Source organism: Desmodus rotundus, chromosome 9 (genome assembly GCF_022682495.2).
Source record: "Desmodus rotundus isolate HL8 chromosome 9, HLdesRot8A.1, whole genome shotgun sequence".
NCBI classification, from domain to species: domain Eukaryota; kingdom Metazoa; phylum Chordata; class Mammalia; order Chiroptera; family Phyllostomidae; genus Desmodus; species Desmodus rotundus.
The window spans coordinates 54,486,666-54,507,460 of record NC_071395.1 but is presented as its reverse complement, the minus strand read 5'-3'; the positions used below and the strand labels follow the sequence as shown (position 1 = coordinate 54,507,460).

The 20,795-nt window shown below is 47.1% G+C and overlaps 1 protein-coding gene across 1 annotated transcript in view; it reads right to left on the bottom strand.

Annotated features, from left to right (window-relative positions):
• Positions 1 to 4,150: 4,150 nt before the first annotated feature.
• DOCK5 (dedicator of cytokinesis 5) overlaps positions 4,151 to 20,795 on the bottom strand; it is a 158,854-nt gene continuing 142,209 nt past the window's right edge. Inside the window, exons 43-53 of the mRNA XM_045195714.3 lie at positions 19,904 to 19,988; positions 19,379 to 19,465; positions 17,420 to 17,596; positions 14,070 to 14,153; positions 13,358 to 13,495; positions 11,715 to 11,881; positions 7,634 to 7,802; positions 6,829 to 6,967; positions 5,769 to 5,872; positions 5,101 to 5,201; positions 4,151 to 4,889 (exon numbers count right to left, since the gene is read on the bottom strand). Of these exons, the coding sequence (XP_045051649.2) occupies positions 4,865 to 4,889; positions 5,101 to 5,201; positions 5,769 to 5,872; positions 6,829 to 6,967; positions 7,634 to 7,802; positions 11,715 to 11,881; positions 13,358 to 13,495; positions 14,070 to 14,153; positions 17,420 to 17,596; positions 19,379 to 19,465; positions 19,904 to 19,988 (1,276 nt within the window). The 3' untranslated portion in view covers positions 4,151 to 4,864. The remainder of the gene's footprint in view (positions 4,890 to 5,100; positions 5,202 to 5,768; positions 5,873 to 6,828; positions 6,968 to 7,633; positions 7,803 to 11,714; positions 11,882 to 13,357; positions 13,496 to 14,069; positions 14,154 to 17,419; positions 17,597 to 19,378; positions 19,466 to 19,903; positions 19,989 to 20,795) is intronic.

The window sequence follows — 20,795 nt, the reverse complement described above, 5'->3', positions numbered from 1 at the left end:
GCCAAGAACCACTGCATGAAGTGAGTGCGCTTACAGATGCTGATGGGCAAGGTGCTGAGAGGGGTGTTCCTCAGTGTGGACCCAGATCTCAAGTCACTCTCCGAGTTTACTGATGCAAAATCTGCATTTTTAACAGGTGCCTGGTGAATCTTATGCATATACATAAGATTTTACGTTTCCATGCCTTTTATTTTGAAAGGCTGCAGCCTTTTTTTAAAGCTACAGTGATGAGTTAGAGCTCTTCAGATTCAGGAAAATGGTGCAACACCATTTGCTCTAAAAAGCAACAGATTGCAAATATTTGAAAGCACTGAAACACTTAGAAAACTCTGATGCATAAAGCAAGCACTTCCAGCAGGGGAGCTGTCCCAATGGAAGTGTGGCTGTGCGCCCTCTCCAGCTGGACCCACCACCAGCAGGGAGCCTAAGAAGCGCTCCTTGAACACTGATTTTCTAAAGCTGTTATTTCCTCCCAGGAATTGGTTCTTAACCTTTCCTAACATTGGGCTAACACGGAGAGATGCTCGGGTCCCATTCCTGCCCTCAGAAATTTGGATGTCATTGGTCTGGGGTGTAGCACCTTTTCCCAGGGGATACCACTGTTCACCCTAGTTGGAGAATTGGTTCCCACCCTTTCCATGTAAGTTATTAGATACTCCCTTTAACCTCTTTATTTCCTTTCACCTCTGCCCAGTTATCTGTGGCAAATGAGTAAAGAAATAGAACCTATTGTGTTAAATGAATGGTTATCAGAAAACTGGGCAGCTTGGATGCCAAAGCAATGGATGGGGAGGTAGGAGCCGAGAAAGAACCAGATAATTTGAAGTTTTTACCTCTTCTAGGCAGAGATGACTCTCTGACCCCACAGTATGAGTTTAAATTTATGGGACCCATAATGAAAGGGGGCTAGAAGGGACTCTGCCCTGGGTGTGATGTGACCAAAGGAGGCATCAATAAAAAAAAAGTTCAGGGATGATTTCATTTCATTAATATATGTATAATAATAAACTAAACACACAATGAACTTTAAAATACATTTCCATTTTTAATTTAAAAAATAAATAATAGCAAATCTGAACAAAATTTTTCTACTTCAATGCTCATCTTCCTAACTGTCCATGTTTGAAACCCAAGTAGTTTACAAAACCATAGCAAGAGAGCTTTGGACAAAGTATGAATGAACAACTCAAAACAGTACTAACATGAGTTTGGACAGATATAGGGGAGGGCAGCTCTGGCTGAGTGACTAAGAATCAGCCTGAAATCATTAACCTCAAAGGAAAACTTTTTCCTTTTGGAGATTAGAACTGATGGCTCCACTCTGAACTGACCCAAAGAGCAACTTACCTCCTCCAACACAATCCGAAAGTCCCCTCTTTCATGGCGCACAGACCAGCAAAGCCTACAGAAACTTCATTTCCTCCTGGCTCTCTCTTTCATTCACTTAGAAGAAAGCTGGGGCTGCAAGGGTTCTATAAAAATCATGTAACATACATACATATGTACTTTTTTTCCATGAGGAAATTGAGGCCCAAGGACAACTACATGTTGACTCACCAAGAAGTACACTACTGTTTTCTGTAAGTGGTGGGGTTTTTCTCTCCTTTACGTTGTACCCGCAAAGTGGCAGGAAAGAAGGAACACATTTGAGGTCAATTACGTCTGGATCTGAGAGGTGGTGGCAGGGCTGTATGCCACTGTGACGTTTCACCCGTCGGCACGCTACGATGTGTATGAGAGACAGGTCTCAATTTTAAAGTAAGAAATGACCCCATGACCTGGGGTAGCTAGAGGGGAAGCACTCTTGCAGCTTGGAAAGAGCTAACAGAGGTGGACTGTGGTCTCAAATCCTGCTTTAGCTCTTGTTTTGTCTCAGGGATTTGCAGTGTGGCAGCAGTTTTTAAGGGTTTCTAATGGGAGAAAATGGCAATTCTGGAGTCAAGGTGTGAGGGTGGAGGTGAGGCGCCCCCCCCCCCCCGGCCCCATGGCCCAGTAGCCTATTTAGGGCTTCACTTTCCTTTAACACCATGCCCTTCCCATCCCACACACCACAGACTCTGCATACGGGCCTGTTCCCCCTGAAGACATTGAACTGCTTCAACCTCAGGGCCTAGTACAGTGTCCGGCATTTACTAAGAATCTAATTATATGTTGAATGGAACAATTCTTGAAAAAAAAATCTAAAAGCAAGAAAAGTCAGGACAGGGAAAGATGAAATTACAAAAATACCCCATAAACCAGCATTCACAAAGGCTGTGATGATTTGGGGGCTAATTTCAATGTCTTTCAATACTCCAGAGTTCTTCCCAAGGAACATAAAGTTCAGTTCTTTCTCTTTTTATCCCTGCCCTTCATTTCTCCTAATTTAATAGAATCAAGGCATTTCTTTGCTGTCTTCCTCTGTGACTTCAGGACACGCATTATTCATAACCTTTGTCAACTATGACTCTTTTCTACCACATGGCTCCCCGAGGAGACGAACCTTTCAATGTCCTCTGTCATCTGTTATTCACAAAACTACCTGGAACCCTTTCTGTTCAGGCAGTAGAGACTTACTATTTCCATAAACGTGGAGAGAGAGTCATATGGAAAATTGTTATATTAAAAAAAGAGCCCTGGCTGATGTGGCTGAGTTGGTTGGAATGTCGTCCCATACACCAAAAGGTTGAGGGTTCAATTCCTGGTCAGGCACATACCTAGGTTGCAGGTTTGATCCCCAGTTGGGGTGTGTATAGGAGGCAACCAATTGATGTCTGTCTGTCTGTCTGTCTGCGCCCCCCCCCTTCCTCTGTCTCTAAAATCAACAACAAAAAAACGTCCTCAGGTGACGATTAAAAAAAAGTGGGGGTGGGAAGGCATCTGGCATGTGTATCAGGTCCCCAGACTCCGATCCAAGACCAGACTGCAGGACTCCCACCCAGCACTCCGAGGGAACCTGCTCGGGGTTTTTGGTGACTCGGTTTACATCTATTTAATGGCAGCCTGGAGAAGGGGTGACACATATGAACCCCCTTCAGGCAGTCTGCAGGGCCATTTCTCAGAAGTGGCTCCAGCCTGGAGCCCGGTCTGGCCTTTCTGGCCCTTCTCTTTACTATCTTCCTTTATTCTTTTGAGTTCTTTCCTCTTAAAATCCTCTTCTGCTCTTATTGATGCTGTGTCTCTAGTCATAAATAATTAGGTAAAAGACTCCAAAAGAACTCACCTGTGCTCACATGCCAAATTATCTTCCAAAAGAAAAAAGAATATATCAATAGAGTATCAATAATGCTCCCAGAGGTCCAGTCCTTACTCTGGCTGAGCAGAGGGGAGAAGGACCACTTGGGGAGCACCTACAACTTCACGTATTTGATCTCATCAGAACCGCACAATCTATGTGGCAAGTGTCCCCTGTTTTGAGAGGGGAGGAAATGAAAGCTCAGAACATTTCACTTGACTTGAGGGAGTTTGGTGATTTGAAACCAAAAGGTTTTACTTCCAAAGCCCAGGATCCTTCCGTCATCCCATACTGCAGCTTCTCCTGGGGGAGGAGAGACCAGCCCTGCCTGCACACATTTCCTGAGAAATGTAGGGCACGGTGGCAGGTTCCCTTCCCTGGCCTGGTGATGAGCTGATCTGCCCCTCCCAACACAGGGGTGGTCAGTCGGGCACACAGCGCAGACGCAGGCACACAAACTGCAGTGCGCGGGGGGAATCTCCCTCTCTGCTCTCTCCGTCTCCCAGGAAAGGGGACTGGGCCACGTGGGCAAGAGACCCTGTGGAGCCCTCCACATGTCCACCGAGGGGATCCATAGTCCCTAGGCTGTCTACTTGGCTACACACACCAACGCAGTATAGAAATATCTGGACCATTTCCATGGCTGATCCAACTAAGGGTAGGAGTTAGTTTGTCAGCATTGTCTTCTAGGTCTAAGTGTTACCTGGATGTGTCCTCAGTTAGCAAGCTGGGGTATCGGTAGTAGGATTACCTGTGTTCAACCTCCATGTCCTTATCTGCAAAATAAGGGGGTTGTTTGGATGACTTTTAAGGCCCTTCTAGCTCAAACTGTCTAACTTGGTGTGGCTGTTGATGTGTGTGCAGGTAATATTTGATCATCTAAATCACGTTAGTACCATAAACATGTAATCAAATTAAATGCACAATCAAGAGGAATAAATCAGAAGGCAGTATTGCACTGTATTCTCCAGGGGAAATCAGGCGCAGCTAGGGGCTGCTGAGCCATCCACACAGGGGCTGAAGGGAAACTGGAAACTTGAACACGGGCTTCTAAGTCCTTTCTATCCAGTGATTTGAGGTCAGAAAAGGTAACAGGACAAGACGCTGTATGCACAAAAGAAAGACTTTCAAAGGAGTCCACAGTAGGAAGTGAGTGCCATGCAGGGAGAACCACTGGTTGGGAGAGTGAGGGACCCTCGGAGGGGCACAGCCAGCATCCCCCTTACACAAGTGGGTGCCGGTGGCGGGAAAATAGGAGCTGGGAGCTCTCGGGAGTCCATGGTTGTCAATCATGATGGCCTACTGGAAATTCATACTGGAATTCATACTGGAAAAGCAGCCAGTCTTCATTAAAAAGACGATCTTTTTCTCAAGAAAGACATAGTAGACATTAGAAAGTTATGATTATTTCAGTTACCAAAGGACTTGATATTGGTCTCTCCCAATGTTAGATGAGATCACACAGGTAAGCCTCAAGCACAAGTTTTCAGAAGGAAAGCAAGAAATCCGTCCGAGGAGTGGGCCACTGTGGCTGCCCTACAACAGCCACCACGGACAAACTGCCCGCCTTCGCAGGCCACCACATGGCTCTGCGCCGGAGGCTGTCGCCGAACACCAGCAAGGGAGCTCTCTTGGAGAAACGCACAGGACTCAGCCAGTTCTGTTCTGGAATTCCCTGTGGATTAAAGATGCTACGTGGCCTCAGGCGTCGAACCGATAGAAGGTAGGAAATACCAACCAGTCTGGAGCCGGTGAACCTCCTCCCAGGGCAGGCAAGGCGGTCCGCAGGGGCCCAAGGTGGGGAGAAACTTGCCCCTTGGGGGTCAGGTCCCCAGTGCCAGTGGTCTGGGGCATGCTGAAGTTCAGAGGGAGGGCGAGATCCTTACTGGGATCCAGGCTCCGAAGGAAGGAGGCCAGATTTCCGAACCTTGGGAGGGGGTGGGGGTGGAACTTTGGCTTCTCTTCGCACAGGCAGTGGGGGGACAACCTGAGTGAGCAAACAAGAGCTGAAGTGAGTCTGCTTCCTTCTCCACATTTCCAACACTGCTTTAGCTTCTCACGAATCAGCTGACCCACACAGCCTTTGCCAGGTAGAAGGGAAGTAAGATGGATTTATCCTCCCTCCTTTGCTAGAGTTACTCTGACATTCGCCAGCACTGATATATCCCAGCACTTGGCTACTTGGATCACAGAAATCAGACGCTCAATAAATATTTGCTGAAGGAACTGGTCAGAGACCATTCCAGAATGACCGCTACTCACTCGGAAGTAAACTCTTCAGATGTGAACCAAAATCCACTTGTTATTTCCCTCACCTGCACTCCGGGTAGGGTACAGGGACAAGCTCTACTGCCTTCCGTCCGATGAAAAGGCCTTACCTGCATTCAGTTCCTTTCTGCTGAAAGCTGCTCTGTCTTCTGTGGTTTCAGGAATGAACCAAAAACTGACCGCAATGACAGATGCTCTGGGAAAACCTGCCCCCTAAATGCCCAGAGAACCCCAGGCTGCCCTCCCCACAGCGGCCTCTAGCCCAGCACCCACGTCCTTCCCCTACCTCCTCAGAGTTCCTCTCCCTGCTCTCATAGGGCTTGCTTTTTGGGGGAGGGGGAGGTGGCACAGTGGCCGTCATCAGCCCATCCGTCTGCAAAGTTGGGGAACCTAGAAATGATACAAAGGAGATGAAGGCAGAATGAATTCATCAAGGAATCTCACAGAACTTCTGGTTGCCAGGGTTTAACACTGGAACCAACTCGGCCAATCAAGTTGCTAAGCTCCTAGTCCATGGTTTCTGTGGACAGAATGAACATGACTTCTGACCCCTCCTGACACGTGGAGCCCTTCATTCACCAGAAGGCCTCCCGAGAAGTTCTTGAGTAAAACTTCCACCTTTTTTTCAGTGTTTTTACTATTAAGCTGAAGATGAAAACCTTTTCTAACTTCAGGTATCACTCTGTTCTCTGACCCTTCCCAAGTGTTTAAAAAATGTCACATAATAGGTAGTCTATAAGTACTGGTTAAATTTAACAGCTCTCTGTTCTACCATGTAAAGGGTGCGACACCCACTTCCTCCAGGAAACCTGGCCGGATTATCTCCTAACTCTGGGTTGACTATTGTCTCCTCTTCCGCACAAGACTGCCCCTCCAGGAGTCCTTTGTTCCAAGGGCACCTTGGAACTCTTCTCAGGCAGTGTGCCCTGCTGATTCCCCAAGCCTGGCCGGAGGTAGTTCATGGGACGGATCTAATTTCTTATCCTCATTTGGGACCCCTCCCCCTAGAATGCACAGGGCTGTCTGCTCAGTAGTCCCCCAGGCACTGGCTTCCTCTTGGTTCTTGCCTGGATCTCCCTTGTTATACTTTCATAACTTGAAAAGGGCCAATGAGGCCGTTTGGAGCAGTATAAAGAAAAGTTAAATGAGCCCCAGCAACCCGAGGGCTTCTTCACTTGGCAAGGTCGTAGTCTAACTGTATTATACCCACTACAACTGAACTGAGCCAACTCTACAGTCATCTCATATGCCGGGTGGCTGTTTGGACGAAAAATTGCCCAGGTTCATAAACATACTCCATTCCCCAGTAAAACGAATATAAGGGATTTCTATACAGGAAAACTCACTCAGGGTCCTGGTAGCTTTAGGAGTCAGTGGGGGTGGGCTCAAAGGTGTTGACGGAGGAGTGGAAGAACCGTGAAATGGTGTCAGCCGAGTGTCCACCAGCTGGAGACTCTTTGGCCTTTGTGCTTTTCTGGCTGGACTCTGGTATGGGGGTGGGGGAGACAAGGAAATGTGCTCAAGGTGAGGACGGCTGCACTCCACAACACTTGAACAACCTCGTCTGCTGAGCAGAAGCTTGTTACAGGGCATAATGCCAGGAGCCATCTTGAAGCTTACCACATTATCATATGGTGGGCACCCACGCAAAGATACTAACAGGCCATTTTTGAACCACAGATTGTTTTCTGGCTGGTTGTGGACTTGATTTTGACCACAGATGGACTATGCCATTTAGTTCAGAAGTGAGCCAACCTGATTCTCAGGGAAAGCTGGTCTTGCCACACTTAAAACTTGATGTGGCTGATGGAAGAACAAGTACCGTTATTTTTTTAAGTTAACAGAAGAGAAATGACAATGTTTGGACTGACTCATGGAACATGGTAGCGAGAGCCACAACTCCAAGTGTCTACCACATGTTTACGTTGTGGGTACGCACTCTTGTGCCATGACTGATTGAGAGACTTGGGTTCAATGTGCATGCGTTTCTCAGCACAGTCAGACCTGACACTCGCCCCGGCTGCTGGTGCTGCGAGAACCCCGTGGCGAGGCTCTGATCTAGTGACTCAGAGCCTTGAAGGGAGTGGTGGTGGGCCTGGCTACAGGGAATGCCCTGCAAAACATGTGGTGCACTTTTTTTCTCTTCTTTACCATCAGCTCAGGTTCTGGCGCTTTCTCTGCGATGACCTGGGACTTGCTCAGGCTCCGTTCTTTTCTCTTGAACTTGCTGATCCGGTTCTCGCTGTCCTCTTTGAAGGTCAGATCTTCAACTCTGGCACCCGCCGAGGCCCTGCGCTCCAGAAGGGGCTCCAGGATTGACCTGTCAGCGAAGGACATGGACCAATCACAAGGTGCTGAACAACTGACTATCAACATGAACTCCAAAAAGGCCAGGACTCCTTGACCCAATCTTGATCTGTGACCTCCCTCTCAGTGTCTGCATTATTTTTTTCTTATAATGACAACCTCAATAATTTTCCTGAAATAACAAAGATTAAATTTTTTAAAAGTTAAGGCTTAGAGCCCCTACTTCGCTGGTGCTCTAAGCAGGCACTCAGTTGGCCTGACGTGTAATTCCTCCTGGCTTCCTTAACAAGATGTACTGTGTTTCACGAAGTACCAATAATTCCCGTGCTGGGCTTTAGGCTCCCATTTGCCAAACAGAATGGATGCACTCTACTTCCTGCCAACGAAGAGCTGACCCTTTGCAGATGGGGCACCTGTCATCACCGTGAAATTTTGATGAATACTATACACACATAACACTGCTGACAGGAGAATCAGGGTCATCAGCATGAATCAGCATGAGCTGCTTTAAAGAAACATCCTAAAAAACGGAGGAAATATCATCAGTGACTTCCTACTCACTGGAGAAATCTGGGCAAGAGCAATAAGCTGCTTGCCTGGGGTCCCGACATGGAGAGGAAGGACCCCACCCACTGCCTCTGTTCTCTGCCCTGCTGTATCAGTCTCTCCGGTGTCTCTGATTTTCAACAGCTGCTTCAAAGCTTGGCTATTTTGAATGGTGCAGCGTTTATTTAAGAAAGGAGTTAATGAACAGAACAGAACTCTATCTTTTCCGCCAAGTAGGTAGTATCTCTTTATGGCATGGGAAAAAAACCACAGAAGAGAAAAAAAAAAAACAAATGAATCAGGTATTATTTAATATTTAGGAATTCAAAAGATTAAAAACAGAACAAATAATATCGGTGAATATATGATGAAAATTATATAGTCACTCATATATTACACATGGCATTGCATATTGGTATCTGTTTGCTATATCAAGAATTGCAAAAAAATATCTCATCCTCTGACTAGGTGATGAATGTACGCCGTCAGAAATGCATCCTACATTTGACCTCCACCAAAAGGCCAGGAAGTGATCTGAGAGGCGTCCTAAATAATCAAAAAGCTGTCTGCACATGTACACACACTTGCTACAATACTTAATAATAAAAATGCATTTTATAAAAGCTAAATGTTCTACATTAAATTTACAATAAACTTTTATGGTTATCTGTTTAGAAATAATGACAGTGTAAAAATTCTAGAGTAGGAGAAGGATTAATTATAGCATATTTGTACCATGCAATGCTATGTAACCATGAAAAATGATATTAAAAGCTGATGATGAAACTACACAGCAACATGGAATATGCTGATAATAAAAAGACAAAGAGGAAAAGCAAGTTGCCAAATTATATCTTTGCTATAACTATATAGAGATATCTATGTCAATGAAAAAAATGGATAAATAATTTTGGAATACTAATCATTTGATTTCCAGGTAGGGAGCCATTTGAACAACTTAGTTTCGTGCCATAATTATTATAACATAGCATTACAAAAATGAGTAAATGGTGAGTCAACTGGCCTGATTCATAGTCAACACTAAAATACGTGATAAAGTTAAATATTCATCATACATATTTAATTAAGCAGGTCACACAATGGTACTGGCAGTGCTTTTCCACTTACATAAACTATGTATGCACTTTTCTTGTATTACATATTTGAACTTAACAGTGGTTCTTTTTTTTAAGATTTTATTTTTATTTTTAGAGGGGAAGGGAGGGAGAAAGAAAGCGAGAAGAACATCGACATTTGAGAGAAACACCCATCAGTTGCCTCTCGCACACCCCCAGCCGGGGACCAGGTCCGCAACCCAGGCCTGCACCCTGGCAGAAACTAAACCAACAAACTTTCAAGGCTGGTGCTCTGTCACTGGGCCACACCAGCCAGGGCCAGTGGTTATTTCTGAGTGATGAAGTTGTAAGCCTTTATTCTTTCAAAAGTTTCTAATACTTTGAAAAATGTATACATGCACAAATATTAACTTTATAATCAGTAAAATGTTATTTTAAAGTAATCTCTCTAAACAGAAAGAACACTCCTTCAAATGCACTCCTTTAAAATATTTTAAACATGAACGTGTGGAAAGGCGCTCCATGTTTGGCCAAGGAAGGCTCTGCTGACCCTCCTGAAGCCAGTCCATAAAGTTAACCCGATCCCAGTAACAAGAGCAACAGGCAGGATCCTCCATAAGCGACAATGAGGAAACCTAGCCAGGTAAGTCTTGACAAGGATTACTAGACATTAACGACCTTTTAAAGCTACAGTAATTACAACTGTGTAACACTAGTGCACGAACACACAGGTAGACCAAAGAAATGTGGGGAAAGTGCATAGGCAGATGAAAGAATGTATAGGAATTTGCTATTTTCACAAGGTTGACTGTTTGAGTCCATTGAAAAAAATGGCTCACTCACTAAATGTTGTAAGGGGAGTGGGGAGTCACATGGGGCAAATGCTGGCCCCACACCTCACAGTTTGTACTGAATTCTGAAGAATCAAGATCTAATTGTGAATCGTGAAACCCTAAAATTAGTTTTAGGGGTTTTTTTTGTAGCCTTAGAGTGGAGAAGGCCTTTAATTATGATATAATGTCCAGAAGTTATAAATTAGAAGCAAAGCCAAAAGACAAGGAGCTCTAATCACTATGCTGCGCACCTGAAACTAACAGAAAATAATACCGAATGTCAACTGTAATTGAAAAGTAAAATTTGAAAAGAAAGACGAAGGAGATATTGGGGAAAATATTCCACTCATATTACAAATGCGGCCAATATTCAACAGAAAATGTACACAAAATATTTGACACACAAAATATTGTTCATAGAAACAAAGGAAAAAATGCTCAACTTCACACAAGAAAAATGAAAAAAAAAAACCCTATCCCAAGAAAGTATTTTGTACCTATCAGATTGGCAAGGCTTAAAAAGCCCAACGACCCACAATGTGGCGGTGAGGTGTGGGTGACCAGACGCGCTCTGCGTGGGCAGGCGGGACAGTAAACTCGCCTAATCTCTAGGGAAGTCACTTTAGGAGTAACTTTGAAAATTCCAACTATCTAGGTTGAACAGAGCAATTTCACTTTGGGAGTTTTCTCATTTGTATATTTACAAACTAACTTATTTTTAAGGTTCCTCATTGCCACAGCAATCGGATGTCCATCTGCAGGTCCTGGTGGCCGATTCCAAAGGGCCGACTTACTGTGAGATGCCTGCAGCTCAAAGAAAAGAGGAGGCTCTCTGTGTTTGGAGAGGGAATGATTTTAAAGACCTACTAATTGAAAGACGCAGGATAAGTGAGTGCGATGTGCTGCCCGTTCCTATGATAAGAAAGCGTGGGGGAAATGGTGTTTCGGTGCTTCTCGTGCACCAGGCAGGCTGCCCTCCTGGAGGGGCGTGCAGAACCTGAGAACTGGCCCAGCCTGGCTCTGGAGAGTAGTGCCAGCCAGCGGGGGTCAGGGACTGACGGGAGATGTTTCATAATATATCGCCCTCTGTACCTTTGGAATTTCATATCAGTGATTACATGAACTACTCATAAAATAAGTATAAATTTAAAAATCATTTTTGAAAATTGAAATGATGAAAAAATCAGGGAGTGACAAGTTATTGTGAAAAAAATTGGAACATGACTAGGAAGGTGATAGGATGTGATAGGATTGGGATGATATTCCCCCATAACTGTCGCTATCATTCTGTAATCATGTTCTTCATGAGGGAGACAACAGGAATGGCCTGAAGGCGAACAACCCATGAACTCTGAATTACTTCCCTGACCACGACAGTGTGTCTCCGTCGACCGACACTCACTTGGTATCACAGGCAGATATCGGAAAGGAGTTACCACCCCTCCTGGCAATAAAAGATCAAATGCCTACCCATCTGACCCCGGCCTGGAAGAAGCAGTGTCTGATGAGTTAGAAGAGGAGGAGACCACAGAGGACGTCACCGAGGTGATGGACAATCTCCTCAGGGTGGACGACATGATGTAGGGCAGCACGACGGACCCTGTGCGGCTCTGCTTCCTCTCGGTCAGCGTGGGCGGCTGGGGAACACATGAGCCCTGTGGTTAGCCAGCCTGGGGCTCAGCCCATAGGAACGCGTGCAGACCTGTCCATCTGCCGTGGTGCCCAGGTGGACGGCAGGCACCCCATTCTGATTGGTCAGTGCTTGGGCTGCCTCGGCCGTTAAATAGCGAAATGCTTATATTCTCACTTATACACACAACTCAGGTTAAACTGCCTTGTTTCTGAGACCAGAGAAAAATTTATCAGCCCCTTGGGAGAGAAATAACCAATATGTTCACCCACCGATAAAATAGCAAGGTTCTCTGCCAGATTTTCCAGCTTTGCTTCTTTCATGCATTTAAAAATGGAGTACTGGCCTAGTAGAAAAGTTTTAGATTGAAACTACAGACCTGACACTCAACCTGGTGGGTCTCACCTAGGAAATAAGGGCACACAGATCTGCTGTCACGAGGAATATCTCCCATAGGGTCACTGAACTCCACCTGCCACCACTGTACATTTAGCCGCTTGTGTTGGCCTGGGTCTAATAAAAATCCCGCTTGTGGGCTGAAAGTCACAGTCTCAGAACTTGTGTCAAAGACAAATTTTCCCAGAAGAAAGCTCTTAACTGGTGGTAGGTTAGGAGGTAGTTTTTTAGGAATTCATGATTGAACACTCGGATGACAGAAAGATGATCAGAAAGATCTCTGGAGAGAAAGGTAATGGAGACAGAGGTTTGGGAAGAGGAGAAAGGAGTGCGTGTGAGGAATTCAGAGCTTTCGTTTGAGGAAAGAAGACATGAACGGGGGTTCAAGAACAAGGCAGGACACAGCGCGGGGTGAAGTGGCGTTGAGGGCAGAGGACGGGTAGTGCTGGAGCCAGGCACGCGGGCGACTGCTGAAAAGCTCAGCACGTGAGCCCCTCCACCGAGCTCCTCGGGGGGAAAAACAGAAAACTAGCTGTGAGAAATGTGTTTAGAATGGCCCAAAATTATGAATTCAGCTACGTGTGTTGTAAAACGTACTTCATAATTCTTTCTCCCCTTCAAAGGTGTAAAGAGTGTAAACTTACCATCAAAATAAAAATATTAGAAAAAAAACAAGAATGGGCAAGACAGGATAGCATCAACCAGTGTCTGGGATCAGGGGCACCCCACCTTCTCACAGAGTCACTCCCACAGTGAGGGCCCTGGCCCAGCAGCATCAGCCGCCACCTGTGAACGGGCTAGGAAAGGAAATCCTCGGGCAGCCCCCAGGCCTGCTGGGTCAGAAACCCAGGGGCAGGGCCCAGCAATGTGTGCTTCCACGGTGATGAGGGTCGCTCAAGTGGGAGAGCCCCTCTCCACGCACGGAGGGCTGCAGGCCATCACAGGTGGCCACGCCTTTGCCGACCCACCCCTGGGTTTTCACGCCAGGCCTATGCTGTTTTGACTCATTCGGCATCTGCAAAACTGGCTGATATCATACAAGGTAACAGAAACTGAAAAGCTCCAAGGCTACTTAGGCAAAGACTACCAGTGTGATAACCCCGTAGAGTCTCTCCACTTTCTCCTTGAGCTCCCGGAAACAAGAGGACAAACGGTCATGCAGTGGCTTGAGCTGCTCCGTCAGTTTCTCCCCATGGATGCGGATCCCTTCCGTCAGCAGAGGCATCTGGAAAGAAGGGCACAGAGATGGTGCAGTAGGGTTTAGGAAGAGGGTGAGTCCAGGCCTGGAGGTTGAGGAAAGATGGGGGTGCGGCTGGACAGTACCCATCCGAGGAGAGAGCTACTTGTCCGAGCAGTGCTTGGGAGCTGAACGTGTGGGTCTGGGGAGCAGAGAACTACACCGAGGATGTAAGCGAGCCCAAAACTGGGGAAGCACTGCCTGATGAGGAAAAGCCACCTGAGCCATTTCTGTGGATGAGCAACTGACAGGTTTAAGCCTTCGATGAATTTAAGTTCACTGAAGTAGTGGGAAGGAGAAAACTGAGGCCAACATCTCTCAGCTGAAACACTGGCCAGGAAACCACCTGGGGACTTGATCTCACCTCTAAAAGGGCCCTCTCAATACCCTGCAGTCTAGTGGATGCTATTGTTAGGTTGCTTTGCCAACTAAACAAATACATAGACTGCAATTCCATGTTTTTAAAGGGAAAGTAACCCTAAGAGTGGGCTTGTAGATCTGAGCTCTAGACTCGTGCCCTGCAGCGGGAAGCTGGCCAGCTGCATGGTCCCGGGAGGCCTACCTGTAACGCGATCAGTCTCTTCAGCAGCTCAATCTTCTCCTGGTCTTCAGGATGCTCCTGCAGGTACTTCTCTGTAAAAAAAGCCTAAGAAAGAGCACATGGAATGTTAATGACAACATGCACCTGTCTGTGTATTTGGCCCTAATATAAGGGAGAGAGCTGGGAGCGGGGTGAAACACCTTCTGTTCTACCTGATAAACCGGGAATGACGGCGTGATAGCATAGCCCTTATACACAATGATAATTCAAAAAGGTGGATGCTATTTTGTGGTCTTTCCAGCATCATGCAGTTCCTATCAAGAGAATGTTCTCAACAACCACACACACACACACACACACACACACACACACACACACACACACACACACACACACACACATGAATCAAATAATAAGCAGCAGTGGAGCAGAATGTCATTCCTTAAAATAACTTTCCCAGCCCTGGCTGGTGTGGCTCAGTGGATTGAGTGTCAGCCTGAGAACCAAAGGGTTACTGGTTCAATTCCCAGTCAGGGCACACGCCTGGGTTGCGGGCCAGGTCCCCAGTAGGGGGTGTGTGAGAGGCAACCACACACTGATGTTTCTCTCCCTCTCTTTCTCCTTCCCTTCCCCCTCTCTAAAAATAAATAAATAAATAAATAAAACCTTTAAAACAAAATAACTTTCCCAAAGAACTAAGACCAAATGGCAACATCGAAAAGTTACTCATTAGATTAAGTATATAGGTGCTATCAAGAAAAGAGTAAAAAATTAACAGGCTGGAGATGTGGCTGATGATTTTGCTGCTCTACCACGTTATATAGGCTGTACCACAATTTCTTCCTATGTTAAGTGAAGATTAATGTCTGTCTTTTCTTACTAATCACCTATATAAAAGGCTACTTTGAGGATATGAGACATAGATGTAAAAATGTCTTGAAAACATTAAATGCAGGTTGCATTTATGTCATGAACACACTGCCTATAACATCATCAGTAAACATTCATAACCCCATGGCTAAGGCCCGATAATAGGGAAATAAAACTCAAACTATAAATATAGGTGTTACATAGGAGATCATTTTAAGAACAGAATTCATTAGGAAAGAAAACAGAATTCTGTAATAAGTATTTCCACTAAGAGTTCAAAATGGGAGTTACACAGTGTCTCCCTGTATCTTAACCCTCATTTGTGAGAGTGCTTTCAAAGACCAGCCTTCACAGTAACCCCCTCATTCTTCTGCTCCACAAGAAAGCCACCCCATTATACAAAAGCCAAGAGTTCCCGAGACTATAGCAGTTACAAAAGTGATCGGCCCATTTGGTGTGGAGAACAGGATATGTGTGGACTCGACTTCATGGCAAGGTGTTACGGGTGGACCTGTGTCGTCCAGCCCCAACCCCACCCCAAAGTCACACGTGGAAGTCCTGAGCCCGCTACACCTCAGAATGGGACTTTCTAGAAAGGGGTACTGTGGAGGCAGACATGTGCACACAGGGAAAACACCCTGTGAAAAGACGCATGGAGAAGACAGTCAACTACAAGCCAAGGGACACGAGAGATTGCTTGCGAGCCACCTGAAGCTACGAGACAGGCAGGGAGCAGATTCTTCCTCAGTCCTCAGAGGGAAGAACACTGCGGGCACCCTGACTTCAGACTGCCGGACTCCCAAACTGGGAGACAATCACTGTCCACTGCTTTAAGCTGCCCTCCCTGCGGTAGGCACTTTGTTCTGGCAGCAGCCCTGCCAGAGGAACACAACAGGGCAGATGCAGAGCAGGGGGCACCGAGGGAGGCAGGGCGGCACATTTTCCCAGCGGCTCACGCTAGCCACATTCACGTTTAGAAGGACTGGTGATATACAGTGGTATGTCAATCTCCATCCACCTTCAAATACAAGCAGTTTAAACTTCTGAAAGTTAAGACCGACTTTCTGATATAGGATAAAATGCACCTAAATTCACACAGCACTGGACCATCACCCATGAAGAACACCGAGATCACACGTTCTTTCTACCTAGACAGACTGGAGGCAGGGGGAAAGCTGACACCGATCAAGCCTCAACTACACGGCAGGCGCTGCGTGACGTTCCTCACATACAGGATGTCTCCCTCAAGGCCTCAGCTGCTCCTGTAAGTTAGGTATCTTCCTGACTCTCTCCAGGTGGGAGACCTGGAGCCCAGAGAGGTTAAGTCTCCCGGGAGCACACAGCGGCCGACCGGACAATAGGCAGCCAGGGCGGGGCCACGGCAGTGACGGCTCTGGGGCCAGCGCGTTTTGAACAAACGGAAACACGAGGGTCAGCCTGCCTAATGTCCACCGGCCCTTCTGTCTGTCTCCCTCTCTTCCCCCTCGTTCGCCAGGCTACTCAACAGGGGTGTCCCAGCCAAATGTCTGTTTTCAAGAGAAGACTCCAAAATTATTTAGCCACCAAAAATGTACCTAGCAGTGACAGATCTGGCCTCGGTGAACTACAGTTGACCCTTGAACATCATGGGGGTTAGGGGCACTGGCCCCTCCTGCTGTCCACGGTCAATAACCCGCTAGCATTTCTGACTCCAGAGTGGGCCCTATGCATCTGCAGATTCAACCAGCTGCCGGTGGAAAACAGTATTTTTGGTCTGCGGTTGGGAATGTGAAAATACTGCTTCCCATCCCTAGCTTACTGAATCCACGGACGTGAAAGCCAGGAATATGAAGGGACAACTGCACTTACTGAAAAAAGCCCAGGTATACGGGGGCCTGAACAGTTCAAACCTGCCTTATTCAGGGTCAGCTGTACCGGAACTAACTCTCCTTACCGAATGCATCATCTCCACCCTAAACGTGCCCCACCCACGTCCTGTGCAATGGAGGCACAGGCTGCAAGCACTCCTTTCCTGGTTTTCCAGGGTAACCAATACAACACTTAGTTGAACGGATTTAATTGTAGAGCCAGGACCAGCATTCGCGCCTACGACCTGACACATTAGGGGGCGGATCCCAGAGGCTGATTGTAAACAAAGTGGGGCTCTGCCCTTCCCATATGTGGCTTCACCTCAGAGCATCCCCAGGTGTGGGGCCCACCTGCACGCTTCCCACCCCCAGGAGAGCGGGGGAGGCCACCAGAGACAGCAGGTCTGATGGACCTGTCAGGGACTCTCTTCCAAGCAATAGCCCACCCCAGAGCTAGGCTGCTGGGGGTTTCTAGGAGCTGTGAGGTAGGAGACAAGCTTTTTGTTCATTTCATTGACCCACTGATAACACGGGGGGAAGAGAACATCTCTCAGGGAAATGGTGAGGCTAATTCACCAGCTGCACAGTGCCACAGACAGCAGCATGGGGACACCCAGACCTGTGTGTGCTGCAGGGGCCGGGGAGCCCGCCCACCTTTTCGTAGTTGGAGTAACCCCCCATGACAGCCGGGTCCACAATGCCGTTGAGCAGCATGGAGAGCGGGTGCACGGAGAGGGTCCGGTCCCAGGCGTGCTGCTGCACACAGTTGCTGATCCTCTCGTTGGTGAGCTCCATGGTTTCAATGGCGTTCTCCAGGGGGCTGATCTCCTCCTGTGACAGAGGGTGCAGGGTGAGCTCCACGGCAAAGACTGGAGGGAGCCCAGCATTCCCCTTGAAGGAAAAAATGCCCACTGAGCTACGGAGGAGTGAGCTTTTGGCTGGTCAAGATACTGTTTCTTAGGGTACTACATGTATGTGAAATGGTGTCGATAAGTTGCAAAATAAGCTAAGGATTTCCTTAGAAAGCCTAAGGGTGGTTGAAACATTGGTACTATAGTCATGATTGTTTCTGGGGGCAGAGCATCTGCAGAAATTTTGAGAAGAAAAATTTAGATCTGTAATAATGATTGTTTTTAGGCAAAGCTTCCTCGTAAACTTTTGAGAAGATCAATGACAGCAGAGTAACAGGATATGTGATCCAATCCATTTCTGCACCACCAAGAGCGGTCCCTGGCAAGAGGTTCCGTGCTTCTGCCATGGGGAAGTGTGAATGGCTTTGGAAGCAACATTCAGACCATGCAGAAGTCGCCTTTGCAGGGGTCCTGTGGCTAACAGGCATCAGAAATACCAGGATGCATGGAATTTCAGGCTGCACCTTGGGTGACAAGAAAGTAAGATGCAGTACAGAATCAGAGCGAGCTCCTCATAGGAAATGTCTTCAAAACCAGGTTTCAGGAAAAAGTGTCTCCTTCATTTTACCCATCATTGTGGGTAATTACCTCCTCCTCCAGACTTGATCCTAAAAGTCTGTCCAAAAATCATATTCATCCTTGAAGAAAAATGATTTATACTAATGGTATAGGACATGTCCAACTTTAGTTCAGATTGTTCAAGATGCCAAGTACTGTGTTATGCACCACAGTTACAGAAGTAATTAAGACGTAATTTGTGGCTGAGAGGGACTGATGGTTTCCGTGGGATCCCACGACATGTGGACATGGTGGGTAATTCATTAGGAATAAGTGCAGGAGGCGAGTGGCACAGAAATAGAGCACCTAAGTCACCTTGAGGGTTTCAGAGATGACTTCCTGGAGAATGTGGCACCTAAAATGAGTCCGTATGGGAGTGAGTGAGGTTGAGCAGTGGCAAGAGGGCAGTCTGGGTAGAGAAAATGAGCCCATTTCTCAGACAGCTGACAGGGCACGGACTGAGCAGCTTAGTTCCAGGAGATTCCGAGGGAGAAGTGGTGGGTGAGCTGGGCCACAAGGACCCTGTGTTAATGTGCTAAGGAGCCTGGACGTGGCATTTCAGGCACTGATGGAAGTCACACTCTGAGGCCTTGAGGAGAATGGACCTCAGAAGGCCGAGGCAGGGAGGCCAGTTAAGGGGTTTTCAATGGCATCAAAGGAGGCAAGAATGAGGGGCCAGAAACAGGGTGCAAGGGTTCAGAGGCTGGAAATAAAACAGACTTAGTAAACATGAAAACCAAGCAGCTTTGGGGAGGGCTGACGATGGAAGAGTCTAGGATGCCTGCTGATATGACAAGCTGGACCTCAAAGAAGAGGACAAGTTCTGAGGGAGAATGGATGGACAGGAAATGCAGGGGAGGCACTCCCAAGATGCCCGGGTGGCGGCAGGGTTCCGGGGGAGACAGCGCGCCTCTGGTCACAAAAGCAGCATTGAGGGTGAGCAACCTTCAGGGGTGGTGCGGTCACATCAGTTTTACAGAGGCGTTCTATCAGACAAGCACGTCTTTTATTCCCCTTTTGGAAAACGAAGCTGGCCAGAGGAGGCCGACTGAGCGCCTGAGAACTGGAGGGGGGATTGAACAAAGCATCTTATTATATTTGGGGATAGAAAGATTTTTCTGAGTTCTAGTTTCACAAGACTCACTGTTGAAATCTGCTTGACTTCAAACCACTTGAGGATCCCAGGGAAGGTGTACGCAGTTGTGTATGTGGTCCTTTCAATCCACATGGTCTGGCGGGAGAAGAGGAAATGCTGGTCAGCGCCCAGGCTCCTAAAGAACAAAACTCCCTGGTTCACGTAAGTGCTGCTCTACTCTCCAAAGCCTCCTGAGAGAGCAGGCCAGATTTTCTCTCAGAGCGTCAAGAGTCCTGGATGTTAACAGCTGAAAGGATCCTCGCCTTGGGCCCTCTCACCCTCTAGATGGGAAATCTGAGGTCCAGACAGGTGTCACCTGCTCACAGTCATAGTGGTGGCAGGCCCAGGAGTAGAGCCCAGGTTCTGGACCCCGGGTCTGGGGTTTTCCACTCAGGTGACAGCCTGCTGTCTTGGTAACAAGGATGTGGAGCCTCTATCCCCGGCCCCATTTCTACTGGATAAGCTGGTTCGGTGGAAGACTGCCACTGGATGCCAAGTTCACCTTGTTCTAGGGGCCCACAGGGGTGGACTTACAGCAAACTCATTGTCTGGATCCTTTTCTCCTTTCCGGAACGGCCGGGAATATTGGAACTGCTGCACTTCATTGGCTCTGTAGTAGCTGGGAAAGACACCGCCAGTGTTGTCCTCTCTCTCTTACAAAAAGCTCTCCTTGATCTGACCGCCCAGAACCTGGGACATGCCTCCCGAGAACCAAGTCTTACCCACTACGCTCTCAAACTGACAGCCTCCACAACGAGGGCTGGAGTTGGCACACAATGCGATTTTACTGTACATCTTTTTTTAAAGTTTTTATTTGCTGTTTTTAGAGAGACAGGGGAAAGTGGGAGAGGAGAGAGAGAAACATGGATGTGTTGTTCCACTTGGTTATGCATTCACTAGCTGATTCCTGTATGTGCCCTGAGCAGGGATCAAAGCTGCAACCATGGCACATTGGGACGACGGCATTCTAACCAACCGAGCCACACCCGTCAGGGCTTTCCCAAACATCTTAATTTTTATGATTTACAAATCTGTTTCACAGCTCACAATTTAAAAGGGTCTATGCCCATGTTTGTGGTCTCATCTGTAGTTTTATAACAGTTCTGTCAATCCTATAGTAGCATCTTAGCTTCCAGAGGGAATTAGACCTGTCACTGGGGAACTCACTAGGCGAGGGGAAGTAAGCCACTACTGACCGGTGAACCTTTGAACAGAAATAAGAGCTAGGGATTCCAAAGCCTGAGAGTGAAACTCCTGAGTTCCCTCTATCTGCTTAAGAAAAAAACCCCCAAATCCCTCAGTGCCTTTGAGTTATCAAGCTCCTATACTAAAAATGGAGTGAACAGTTACTATGGTCTCTATGTTTGTGTCCCCCCAAATTCCTATGTTGAAAGCTCTCCAGTGTGATGGTCAGGAGGGGGCCCTT